At 33.9% G+C, this 14,870-nt stretch overlaps 1 protein-coding gene across 1 annotated transcript; it reads right to left on the bottom strand.

The window, feature by feature from the left end:
- Nucleotides 1-264: 264 nt before the first annotated feature.
- LOC102801333 (NXPE family member 3-like) lies at nt 265-14,621 on the bottom strand. The gene is made up of 6 exons (XM_078012475.1): nt 14,271-14,621; nt 13,902-14,027; nt 12,913-13,385; nt 11,230-11,778; nt 1,398-1,450; nt 265-1,292 (listed from the first exon to the last, which is right to left on the bottom strand). Exons 2-6 carry the CDS (start codon nt 13,986-13,988, stop codon nt 562-564), a joined length of 1,893 nt encoding a protein of 630 aa, XP_077868601.1. The 5' UTR covers nt 13,989-14,027; nt 14,271-14,621; the 3' UTR covers nt 265-561.
- Between the last annotated feature and the right edge of the window lie 249 nt (nt 14,622-14,870).

Raw genomic sequence — 14,870 nt, 5'->3', positions numbered from 1 at the left:
AGCACGGCAAGCATAATTCTCCCAATCCAGCATACAATCAGATTAGAATATCATCTTATTGGGTATTAGTTATTTTTTTTTTATTTGAACCTTATTAATAAGTTCGTAATATGCTACTTTCGACACATATGTTTAGAGGAGAAAAGGCAGACAATTTATGAAATCTTCTAGCTATGCCGTATCATAATAACGCATTGGCTGGAATCAAAGTGCCTGAGGACTATATGTAAGTTATCGTACACAAACACACAATAAAACAGAGAGTTTGATTCATTGGTGTCGACATGTTTTTACTATTCACAAACATAATTATAATATTTTACAGATTAAAGAAAGCATAACCGTCATTAATAACATTAAATAATTTAGATTAGTCATAATACAATTCTCAAAATATAAGATAACGATATCCCTCCCTCGCATATGTGTGTGTGCACGACGTTAATAAAAACCTCGACTACTTCTCTAAAATGCCCACTGAAGAGTGTGTAGGTTACAATACAGGCTCGTCATGCGATGTAAATTGATACAAGTACCACACTCTCAACATATCAACTGAAACTACTTCATCATTGCCATTTCTGGGCATACATACGATAGGGCGAGAAACCATTCTTGACGTCGGACTGTAGCCCCCATATGGATAGTGTTCTCTTCAAATGATGAATTTATTAAATCCCAAGGATCAAGAAAAAGAACGCCAGTTCCACCGAAAATGCGTCGTTGTATTCTGTTCATATCGTAGAATATCCAGTTGTTGCTGTGTATGTTCTGTTCCTTATATAGATTATCTCGCGAATGTCCTAACTTTATTAGAACTTTCGAATTTGGACACCTTTGAAAAAGTCGTTCTACCGCCAGTTTCACTCGCACAAGACGTTCCACATATCCTCTGGTAGACCAAAACGCGTAGTGAAAACAGAAATTCAGAAGCACTATTGGCGTTTTGGATTGGCATTGTGCCTTGGTAATTTTATCCATCATATCGCTTTCGAATACAGTCTCCATAATCAGAACTCTTGGGCCGGCAAGTCTGGGGGTCATAAAATGAAAATTTTCCTCCTGCATCTCTCGTGTTTTGATAAACGCCTTAGTTAATGGTCCAAGGGTAGAGTCGCCAACACCAAGCACCTCAGTGTTAGCTATGCATTTGTCAATTTCTTCCTCTGTCCACTGTTTACTTTGACAAACAAGAGGAACGAAAGTGGTATTGTCTTCCCAGTAGCCATCTGATAGTGGTATAGGTAGATCAGGACCGCACATCGGCAGTTTCGGAAGACTTACTTCCGCATCTGAAAGAATTAGTATTAATTATTAATTAATGTGTCAATTAAAGTTTATTTATATATTTATATTTATTTATATATTTATTTATATATTTATTTATTTATACATACTTTGTATATTCAGCTTTATCGGGGTTCCTTTTAACTTCACGGTGCTATATTTCCTGTAAATGTGAGAGTATATTTTTGTAAATATATCCTGAGCTTGGATAGTTGTGATAGATCATAAATATTAATATTTAAGTATTTCTCTCTCATCCATTGAATGCGAGATGCTTTGTGTTAACAACATGAACATGAAAAGTACATTGTAACATTTCAAACAACATGAAAGTCGAAAACGAGTCAGCTCTCTTAGTGCGCTGTATTGAGTAAATTACATTACATTTAAACCGAAGCGCAAACATCATTTTTTACTTTTCTGTATATTCACTGGATATCGAGAATTATCAATTTACATATTTACATAAATTTAATTTAGTGGAAGTCGTTCATAAACAAAATTAGCGATATCAAAACTTGAGCCACGAAAACAACAAATCAATTATAGCGGCAGAGAAGTTTTGCAGAGTCCAGGTTTGAAGGAGATGAATATGCCTTAATACATAATCACTTATTATATATGTTATTTTTCGTAGAATATGCTTTGGGCATAGATGCAACACACAAAATAGCAAGTTGATCGGTAAAAACATCCATAAGACACACATGCCTCAAATTGTGGCTATTTTTGCTGAAAATCCAAGATGGCGGTCAGACCATGTGACAGATAATACGCTTTAGCTATACATGCTATAAATATAGACAATATACAGTAAATTGGTTAAAGCAGTCCTGAGAAACAAATGCCCAAAGACTACCCAGAAGGCTACTACGTGACTGATCAGAATTATTTTATTTTCCCGCAAGAGGCAAACTAATGAACCAATCACAATCAAGTATGGTGAATTGTTCGTATTATATAAATCATAAAGATATAATAACATTTTCTATCTGAACAGTGCTTGAAATATTCCAATTTCACATACATCTTTAACCATTTTCCTATCAAATAATCAACATAAAGTGTAATAATAATAATAATAATAATCTAGGGTTAGTTTATTTAATCCTGATGTTTCCGGTTACATGACTATATATGGTCATCTGATATTACAGTCACAGTTATAATTGGTGACTACTTATTGCACTAAGTTATTCCTTATAATAATATATTGCTCATCAATCAATCTTAATATTATGCAAATGAGATGCAATACTAAAAGTTTCGTTCAGTGATATAGGTTCCAATGCTGCATACAGCATTTTGTATTATATCAAAGATCTGGTCATATAACATATGGAAATGGGCTTAGGATATGCTGCCCCATATCACGAGGTCATGGTATTGGATCAAGTAATAACCCAGAACATCCTAATATTACAAATTTTTACCATCTCAATTTAGAATTACACAATTCGTGTAACAGGGATTTAAAACTTAAATATAACCTAGATTATTGATACACTTTATGTTAATTATATGGAAATGAATTGATATATAGACCATCACATAATCCGACTATCAGTAAACAGACTGGTGATCACTGTCATTTAATATGGCTGGATTTGGCAAACCTGAATAGTGGTGGAGCAATTACAATGACGTTTTTGGAATAAATGATAATACCAAGCTAGCCCTACAAATACTAGTATCCGATATTTGATATGGTCCGTGGTCATGGAGCATACTACAGTTCATGAACGTTTCCTGGCACTGCGCCCAATTGGCCACATTCTATTATATGGCCAAGAAATTTGAAATCAGGCCGTTTGATGATTCCCACCATATTTCAATATATCATGTACTTTCTTTATCATAAAAGGGGCACTGTAAGGTTTAGAATGTTTAGATGTTTGATTTGTCTGTATGTATCATCTTGAATTTTCAAGGTGAATGTTCCGGCGAAGCACTCGGAGGGAGAAATGTTCGAACGGAGCAACACCGTGCAGGCGGATGATGGTATGTATAGAGACAGTCTAATAACCAAAATAACGATTTCGTCGGATTCTTTTGTTTTAATTCAACTAAACTGTCAGAGTTCACCACAAGAACATGTGTCTTGATTTCTGGTACCACAAATAGTTCTATGCTTGTATAACCTTAACTATATCCGGTCCACTAGGCTGAACATTTGAACCATCTTGACAGCAGACAAGTAATCTGCTGACCCTCGGCCACCTCTCTCTGGCAAACCACCCATGTTTGTCATGTATGACCGGAAGTTTGACCCACAGAAAAAATGGTCGCAAAGGTGGCTCCACCCTGGGGCTTGGAGGACACAATTGAATAATTTCACATAACACCATGTGTTTCTTAGCACCATCACATTCTGACAATTAAGATGCCTTCCAACAGTGGGCAGTTTAAATTCTGCTACCTGCTTATTGAGGTAATGTTTTATCACATGTGACAAACGTGTGAAAACTCTCAGCAAGCTGAGATGGTAAATGAGTGTTGGTGGTAGTTGTATGTAGTATAATAATGTACGCCAACATAACTGTTACCCCAATCTCACTAGCAGCTGTTAATATTTTGACACTTTTCCCGAATTTGGCATGACATTCTTTTCCGGCTTATACCCAACACGTGAACATTTGCGCCATCTAACTGGGGAAAGGGTCCTTTGTCTAATTTAACTTTCTGTCTTATATAACTTGCGTTTCATCACAGATTTTGGCTATGGTAGCATGCCTCATTCCGGAGGTCGGATGGTTTCATTTGACATTGATGTTCCTTCAAAAAACACTAAAACTGCAGGGCTACACATAATACTACTATGATACTGTTCACAGAAGAACAAATTTGTCAGCACTTCCACAATTTGCAAAACACCCGCTATGGTAATACACTATGTCAGATAGTGCTCAAGTCAAACCATGAATTCTATTTTGTTCATTGCACTGGCTTTTTGCATTTTACACACCAGACAAAAGCTATATACCTCTTCTATCAACCAATATGCCTTTAGCATAATGCACTTGCCAATGCCTCAATCATGCATATCATCTACAGCCAGAACATGATAAAGCACAATTGTGTAACACAGAGATAATTAAGACTGATGGATACCAATATAGTCCAATAATCATATGCATATGTAAATATTATCAAAAATGCTTACTGTCCAACGACACATACAACGCCACATAAGATCTACGTAAAACTAAATTAAAACAAATTATTCTTGGTATGGTTCTCGGCTTCGGAAGTATCACCCACCCCTGCATCATTTCAGTCCTTAACATGGTCTTTACCATACATTGGTAAGAAATGGTAGATATTGGTAACTACACACACCACAGCAAAGTTGGTAATGATCATGCACTAATAATACTCTTCAAAAATATACATTTGTAAAATATAACGTAAATAACCTGGCCAGGAAAATTACAATTTCTATAAATTAAGAAGCATTGTAAAACAAGTCATTGTCAATAACATGGTCCCTGTTCAGTTTTTAGTTACTGTGTCAATCAAAAACAATGACAGACGGATGTAGATTATGTTGCAGGAGTATTCAGCATGTTAATGTGTTCCTCACTGAGTACAGTAAGAAAATAAAACGTGGTCCCCAGTCAGCATTTTGGATTAAATTACAATGCATACGTACATTAAAACCATCATCTGTAATATTCAACCCAAGTTTGAATAAAATCCACAATACCCCGAAAATAATCGACATGTTCAAATGTTTTTTGGGGACAAAAATTAAAAACATATGTACATGCATACTATTGCAGAACCTTGCTTTGGAATTGAGGTGGCACCCGATTTCCAAAGATAAAATTTATAAAATGGCTTTTGCAAATAGAAACAGTAAATCAAGAAAATTAATCACAAACAATGAAATAAATCAAACTTTTTCACTATATTTATCTTGACAAGTATAATTTCTTTATTCAATTAGCGATTACCTAATATTAAGTCATCTAAATGATATTCAATTCTGCAGGCTCGGCGATAAGTATCATATGTAGTTGTTGCTATGGTTATGGATACCACTTCTGGCGGGTTGTCGTACAATACAAATATTCTTCTGTAAAATAATGTATGTGATTGTAATTGTCACTAACTGCTGGTATTCAAATGATTATCACTTCTCTTAGAATTGGTTAGTTGTAGTATAGTACAGAGATACTCAAACTGTAACGTTTAATATGATAAAAATGAACGTTTTATTGCTAATGTTTAAATGTCTGGTATAGAATACCAGATTGTTTGACCGTGTGTGTTCCAGAATAAAGTTGGTGGGTGTAACCAAATGCAGCCCGGTGTTCCGGAATAACTGTTGGGAGAACAAATCTTCCACCTCCAATAATCTAGAAAGTAGAGAAAAAAGTCAATAAATAATTTAGGCATTTATCAAAAACAAAATTATTTTAATTCTAAGGAAAACACTTCAGGCAGCCGAAAAATGAGAAACGTATTATACAAATTAATATAGCAAGAATATAAATTCTAAACCATACAACAAACTGTCTGATATGCAATGCACTCATGCAATGGCCAGACACAATGGTAGTTTTCAGAATATCATTTCCAAATTACTAAAATGTGGTGAATTATTGGGAATAATATAATGCTCCATTTAATTCAATTTTGTACTGTATTTGAGATGAAAGCATCATCAACATTCGATTTGCAACCATAAAAACGAGCGAGCATGCAAGCTAATGTGTTAGATGGCGCTGTTATAAAAACAAAATGGCGACCATGTAAATTGGTGTTCCCTTCATAGAACCCATTTCGACTTATTGCAGCTATGACATACTTCAAATCGTCTTGAAATACGAATTGTATAAATAATTATCTGAATTCTGAAGAGGTGTCACGTGTTCAGAAAACGTGTTCGTTTACGGCCGGCCAAAACAAACAAACAACTTCTGATTAATGGATACGGAGCACAGGCATTTGAATCGATGAATTCGACTTTATTTTAATTTTCATATATAATTGCGTTTACAATCAAATCCATCGATTCAAGTACCGTGTTCGTTACAAGACCACACAGGTCGCTATTTAGTTTTAGAAAAAGGAACAAAATACACAAAAAATTACTGAAAGCCTTATTTTAGCTGAACTGCACATATAATTATTCACGGACCAAAACTTGAAACATTGGTTACACAAGCTAAAGTTGTACACACTTGCCAGACGCCGGTCAATCGTTATTGTTATTTACGAACGAGGTACTTTCACAAGACCAAACACAAACCCATATAATATTCACATACATAGAAGCAAATTTAAACAACATTAAAGCCACAAACTTTTTTCGAAAAGTCATTATTTCGTAAATTGCTGGACTAGGTGCGATATTATGAAAAATCAAGGAATAACCTATCACTCTGTGTGTACTATCTTCGAATAGGTTTGATAATTGAGCTATAAAAATACGAAACTAACATTAGCATCGTTCATAACACTTTACGAATATGTAGCAAAATATAGTTAATCTACTAACCGAAAATTGTTCAAATCTCCAGGCTTTCGCTGAGGTAACCAATCGCTGCTCACTTCTCTCCTTCTTCTTTCTTACAAATCTTACAAACTCCACCAAAAATCGCTAATGCGTCACAGAGTAAACAAGCAATCAGCCAATCGCTGCAGTCGTTGGCACAATCACGTGATTACCAAGGATGTGCCTCACGATTAAAGCTTTGCAAAGTCGCAACTACTAAATACAATTGATAAACAATATATTTATAAAATTTCTGTAATATATGTTTATAATGTCTCCCTAAACACATTGTAAGTTGATTCTAAACAATACTGCAACGGCTGTGTGAACCAAATGTGCGTACATGACGTCGCTATGGTAACAAAAGTTGGAATAAAATTTCATAGATTTCTATAAGATTGTTTATTCATATAAGAATCATTTAGATTTGTTTATAGAAATCTTATAAACATTTATAGGAATTATACAGTTATTCTATAAAATGTACATAGAATTATATAAACCTTAATAGAAATTATATGGTTATTTTATAAAAAGACAAATAAAAATTATTTGGCCTTGTATTATTAGTGTCATTGCAAAAATTTGCTTTAAATGAAAATAGATTTGTTTTCCGCATCTCATTTGCATGTATAGACTTTATATTATACTATGACATCATATGGTTGAATGCAGCATTGTGATTGGTCAGATTGCCAATCTGTGTGTATTTGATTACTTTTTATATTTATTGCATGCTATGCTATAAAATATTCACAGTATGCCTTGATAAAACCAGTGGGTGAATAGCGCCACCCAGGGAAATTTATTCATAGTGTCAGTAATCTATCTGACATTAAAAACAGATTGGTTGGCAGAGTGAGTCAACCATTTGTAAAGTACATATGTATGCCTAGAAGATCCATCAGTTTCCATCTGCCTTGTTTACTGAGAATTGATTGCCCAGGAAAGTCTACAAACATGGTATGTGTTAATAATTTCACAACATGGTTCAATTTTAGTGCTATTATGGTGTAAATATAGCGTACACTGTCTTCTGCGCTGTTACATTGATTTTAATTGTAAATAACTATAGACAAAACAACCAAAACTTGAGGACAGGCAAAATTGTGTTGGCCAACTTATTAATTTTATTTTATAGTTTTATGTTAGGAAACTTTGTTGGTTTCAGTAGAGCCATTGTTTGTGACATCTATTTCACAGAGCAATTGATAGATTGTACACCTGTCCATGCATACATGTGGATATTACTTGAAATAGTTATTATACTCAGATTATACAGTGTCTTTATTAAGACAATACAACATTAAATATATTATGGATTTCATTATGTATTTCAAATACTTTAACACTGTGTGCAATGGGCTTGTATATACTTTATTCCATCATTGTATATGTGTTTATATTTATTATTATTATTATTATTATTGTCATTCTGCATTTTGTATAAGTGAAATAAGAAGTCATAATCTGAACGCGAATTTTTGTTAATTGGTGAAATGATGGCATTCTGGTGTAGTTAATACACTGAGGCAAGAATATCCACGTTGTCAGGCATTAATTAGACGAAATACGTGACCCGTATAGATTGAATTTGCTTGTGCATTTCAGTGACCTATTTTGAACATCTATTATTTTGAATTTGGTCAGGCAAATGATAGTGGTATATTAGTCAATGGATAAAATAAAAAAAACAACAAGATTTATACCATTACCATATTATATACACTACTGCGATTATTTTCTTTATAGTGATTTTTAATACTTGTGTTATTATATTGGAGATGGGCTTCTATGGAGCAAATACGGTATTTAGATGAATAAAATACCATTCATCTAATTACACCTAAATACTCCATACTAAGTCATTATGTTCAGTTCTAGTGGTAAATTGGGTTGAATAATATTACATTTACATGTTACCTGTATAGACTTTATTACATTATTAAGTTCTATTAATTCTAGTCATGAAGAAATGTGTGTATGTTTTTTTTAATAACTGAAGTTATTGAGCAATTGTGGTATAGCAGTTAAATTAATCGGCAAACCTACTTTCATAGGTCAAAATTATTTACATGTGTACAAATTTGATGTTATTTAATTGCTACACATTTTAGAAATTCTCAAACATAAAAATCACCTATTAATTATTCAGCACATTTTCAATAAACACAAACAAAATTTCAACGGAAAAAAAAAACATAGTCAAATATTGTATGTAATTGCTATCACTAACTGCACGCCACTAACCATGAAAATAATATTTTAATTCAAAATAAGTGAAGTTATAGCTTTTGAAATTACAAAAAAGGATACAATATTGAAAATATGCAAATACAATATTGACAAATATGCAAAAATGATGTGTAAGCTTTAGGGTCACGTTGAATGCTTATAGAAAATGAATACTAATTTATGCAAATCTCTCACTCACACACAACATACAATTAACACCATATTTTAAAGGAGATTATACGACGCTGGATAGATTATTTCCCAAAGTACAAAGGGAAATTCAGTTGTGATCAATTGCTACAGTGGCAAAGTCACTAAAATGTTCTCTACTGTTATGTGATGTACATGATCCAAAAATTAAGTAAAATTGCATATAGGTGTGAGGTGACTGTAACACAAATGCTAGGTGCACAATTCGTAAATAATATGTGTCTACTAATAGTGTAGTGATGTATGATGGGTAAACAGAAAGTGCTACATAAAGTTCAGGATTTCTGCTTTCACTAATGACGTGCAAGTTACAGACTCCCAATAATCTAAAGATATTTATGAATGAAATCCAAATTTATCAATAGTATTTTAATCTATAAAATAATTCATTCTAAACATATTCCAAAAAGACTATAAAGAACTGTGGAAAAAATTATAGACTTTTGCAGACTTGGGATGGAGAATAATTTTTTGAATAAAGAAATACTATAGATTATACTCGTGCGAGGTGACAGTGAATTTTCAAATGAATAAATAATGATACATATACTATTTTTATAATGCTGTAAAAAATAACCAGAATGAGGATGGTTAAAATAAATTATAACCACTTTTCAAAAAGTCTACAAAAAGTATCACTATATAAACAAGCCATGAATGCACAGTCCCCGTTAGTTATTTAATTTGAGATACATAGTTTTGTTTATAGTAATATAGTTTTAACATAAACATGTCAGAGATATAGATCCAGAAGCTGATGCTTAATTATGATGCTTTTTAATTTTAAAATTATTGACATTCAGTCATCTTGTATCTGATCATCAAACGAGTACTTGTTTATAATGATATATATTGGTCGGCCATTTTGAATCGGATTGTCAAACCAATAAATATGTATACATGATCTATAATGAATATATGTAATTTGAACCTAATCAGTCAAAGCATAGCAGTAATATTGCTCTTGAAACGCATTCATTAAAACAAAATGACTGCCAGTCGGCCATTTTAAATCCGATCTGAAAAAACAAAGTGACGTTTATCAAGGACCCAAAATTTCCAATGTTTATACCAAGTTTGAACACAATCCAGTTATTTTTTCGTAGTGGCCAGGTTTTTTTCCAGTCATACATGTTATAGCTTATGTCAATCACCATGCCAATTCCATTACACGCCCTCATTTCGTTGTGATCTGCACTGCATTATATACAAAATATACGTTTTTCGTCTTTTATTGTATTTTACCCACAGAAATGTCTTTGACCAATGCAGTTAAAATTTTCTCCCACTCTGGCCACTATCTTGATTGGTACTCCGTGGCCGTCATGGCTCGGATTCGGCAACAGTCTGAAAGGACACTGATTCCCACGCATTTTCAACATCAGATGCGAATCCCCAGTAACATTATCGTCTGACATTATCGTATAGTCGCCTTCAATTGTACCATTCTGTTGCAAACATCGTATTTATCTCTACTATAACTTGGAAAATATGCAGCGATCGTAAGACATCCTTCCCACGAAAATAAAAATATGGCGGATAATAACATGCGCATGTGCAAAGTTTTGAATTGTGGGTAGATAAAACCCAAACAAGAGCTTGCGTGCCGTAAAGTCTGTTTTACGTTTTGTCGTCAGCCAGCTTTCTTTCATGACATCTGGCACCCAACATATTATGTTTAATAGCCATTTACTAAATTGAATCGCCATAGCCTGGCTACTGAAACAATCAGTAGATTATTGAACCTACGCCATTTTATTTATACACATCGACTGTACGATTGATTCAAAACTGAAATATTCTGTGTATCCTTCTCAACATGGTATTCTATGTTCGAGTCAAATGGTCACGTTAATCTCAATGAATTTACAATTAATTACCTCGAATTCTAACAAATAATTAGTTATTTCACTCGGCCGCATCGTAGATGAATTTCTATGTAAACAAAAATTTAAATGACCAAACACTTTTTAAATCTTAAAATAAATACTCACCCATCATATAAATATGCAACCTTTTTCGTTTCATCTAAAGCAACACGGTTCAGTCCAGAAACTCCTGCCCATACATTGGTAAGCTGGTCACAGCTAAACCGCTGTAGCTTTTTACAAGCAAACACTGTTTTCCCCAGAGAATTAGGATTAATATATTCACATCTATTTTCCCATACTCCTTCGTTTATGAGAGAACAACGGGTTTCCTCCGTATTTTTACCATCGCTGTAGTTGGCTGCGAATCCGAGAAGTTCCTCCTTCGTTTTCATAATATCTTTAATGTAAGTGATGGCCTCTCTTGTAAATGTCAGTGCAATGTCTATTTTTGCTTCACCGGACCAGGCCGCATAGAAATATACATCGTACGTGCCGTTGCCATGATCAAAAACACGACCAGCCGTACTCTTTCCTTGGCCAACATTCGTCATGCCAGCAGTGAAGAAGTCACCTCCTCTGTTTCGTTTACGGCCATTCTCATCGATGGTTTCGATACTAACACAAATATATGTGCCTTTGCGAATATTGTTTTTTGCAGTCTGTAATACAACCCTAAACAAGAAAAGGGGGAAAGTTGTAAACTGCTGAACAAAGATTTATTTGCATATTCATGCTGTTCATCTCACCATTTTGCAATCTTTATTTAGGATGGGAGACATTTAAAACTTACAAATTTTGTCACAATTTTATTACTTTAGTTTGTCATACACGTTCTTAACGTAATAGGCAATTTACTATCATAAATGTAACTATGTATGGCACGTGGTTTCTGAGATTTCTCTACATTCTTTGAAAATTAAAAGAAAAACATATATTCAACATTGCATCACATGCGGTGACAGCAAGAAGTTGTTTGCCTTTTTATTTTTATTTGGTTGTAGTAGATAATCTCACCAAGCTAGTTAGTCCCTACTAAAGTCACTACGGAGAATCACAAACTTGGGGCGTTGGCACTTGACAGTCACGCAGGTTTCTGACTGCTTAGCAACCGGGTGTTAGAATATTATTCGTTTCTCTCAAATTTGCTCAGTCCGGATACCTGTCAATGACGGTAATGGTTTCATTGAGGTAATTTCGCTGTCGATATCTGTGATTCAGGATTCGGCATTCCCAATCGTTTGCAATAAAATAAGCAATCAACAGACTGTATTCCATATGAAATATTTTGGTTATAGTGCGAGACAGACTCGTTTGTTATAGCGATGGTCAGGGTGGGACAATTCTGTTGTGGCGTTGCCAAAAAAACAGAAAGAGTGAAATATATGCATAATACATTATTCATGCCTGCAATGAAATATTACCCAGAACACACATAATAATTCTTGCCCGACCATGTTGTTTCGAGAACGTGCTTCCAACCTCATACTTTCATACCAGATGGCGCTGGGAGCTGTAATCAATCCCAGACGAACACACGCACTCAGATGTGCTGCCCAATGGGTAGTATATCTTTCTATTTGGCGTTTCAGAAAAAGCGCATTCTGCAGAGGGTATAATAATCACTTGTAACAATGCAATACCAATTATATTTAATGAAATATTTACACAAATGGTTATCTTAATTTCAGTGTACAAAAGTATATAAAGTAAAGTTTTGGAAAGATAAATATACTGAAATTATACATTAGAATACAGATCTAAGAAAGAAAATTCTTTTCAAAAGAAACAATGTTATCATACTAGTACCTGGTTTCATTAACAGACGTTGGTTTCAGCTCTCCACTACCATAATCGAACGGCATTTTATATACTTTCTTGTCTTCATTATAACTGTTTCTATGAATCCATTCCAACTCATCAACTACGTTTATCCATTCCATTCCAAATGGGTCATACTTTTTGTAAGGATATAAATCCACAGTGTTATTCTTCAAAGCTTTTTCTACTTCGACAATTGTTTCCACCTCTCCATTTTTTTCCATTTTAACTTGCTTTGGTGATTCGCCGGTAGGACCATTGACCTGTGTTTTACTGGTGTCACCACTACTTGTCACTGTTGTTGGCTCACTACCGTTGTTACGAGGACGGAGGGGCGTAAGGTCATCAGATATTGATGCATTAGGCTTTGTCTGTTTTAGCTTCTCTGGAACTATGACTGTATGAGATCGTATTGAAGACACATCTTTAATTGATTTTGATGACATATCTCCAAGCAGTTCCTGTGGGGGAGTATTAAATACGTTACTACATGTCAGCCACCTCGATCTGCCACTTTCTCAATTGTCACAATCTGTCGTTCCAATGCAACTTCTTAGTTGTCGATAATAATGTGTATTTTTGTATACCCTTTTTTCTCGTGACCCTTGTTGTATTTAATAAGTAAATACGTGATGATATGCGTGACAGGTATTTATGAATTTACATGTACTATGCAAATTGCCTCAACACGATTTGTGTTTGAAGGGTAAAAATCCATTTCCATGTTTAGGTGTTGTTTGTATGCGTTTAGCGTTAACATTCTACATTACATGACACTACTATGATTATTTTATCCTCATATTAATCTATAGATAAAATCAAAATTTAAAATCAATAAACAATTATTAATAAATCACACACAAATTTGATCACCGACGTGGCTATACAAATGACGGGTATATTTGATAAAGTTGCTTTCACAAAGTCAAGTCGATTATTTTTGAGAGAATAAATATTGCTCATATAAAATAACTTACCCTCTGGGAGAAGTAGTACCCAATAAATAAACCAATACAAATCAGACATACTCTTTCACCGCTAGGTCTAATCCGTGAAAACGCCATTTACAGTAAAATAAAGTGCTCGTTTATAATATATGAAATCTGAAATCGAAGTTGAAAGAACAAATAGTTATTAGTATTATTTATATGTTTTATTTTTGTTCAGTTTATGCCAAAACATAAAGCTGTTCATGTATTTTTGGGCGTCCGCATCTAGTTAGACAGCCTAGTCTGGGCGCACATAAACACATTTAACTGTTTTTGCTTAATTACTTAAAGACGTAATTCGATCATTTTACTGCAAGTTCAATCACATATAAAAATAGATATAAAACATATACCTACCTCTGCAGCACCGCAGTCTACGTGTACACTGATCAAATAATACGATTGCTCAAACTAAGGGGTTGTTCATAAATTATTACGGGGTGTTTTGAGTCAACGAATGCGTGTTTTACAGCTGACGCTTCAATAATTCGTTTCTTTACAAGTGGATCCGAACAATCCTAACTCGCCCAATCGCTGCTTATTTTTGAAAGTCAATATCCGTGTATTCAACGACCAGATTTCCATTATCCCCCTCAATGATGTTCATTCATCTTCATCATATCACAATATATGCAGTATGCACTGCAACATATATAGTTCCGATCTAAAACATGTGTTGTTAAGAGCGTGCGGGCTATCACTGGACTGTGCTTTCCAACGGTTGTCACTAGGTTTATGGATTATATATACAGAACTAATCGCATGTAATAGAACAAATATGTCTTATTTTTTGGTAAAATTAATTCGTGCTTGTATAACGGGTAATGTATATATTCGCTATTACGCATTCAGGAATCGTACTTTTTAATATGTGGAGATGCATATTGATATAGTATTTAATATTCAATTTAGAATTTGTTGACTGTCTGTTAATCCCATACGCCGCTGTAATGTAAC

The sequence above is a fragment of the Saccoglossus kowalevskii genome, chromosome 22, assembly GCF_978046115.1.
Source record: "Saccoglossus kowalevskii chromosome 22, keSacKowa6.1, whole genome shotgun sequence".
Taxonomy (NCBI): domain Eukaryota; kingdom Metazoa; phylum Hemichordata; class Enteropneusta; family Harrimaniidae; genus Saccoglossus; species Saccoglossus kowalevskii.
The sequence above is the reverse complement of the archived record's forward strand: the minus strand, read 5'-3'. Positions and strand labels throughout refer to the sequence as shown.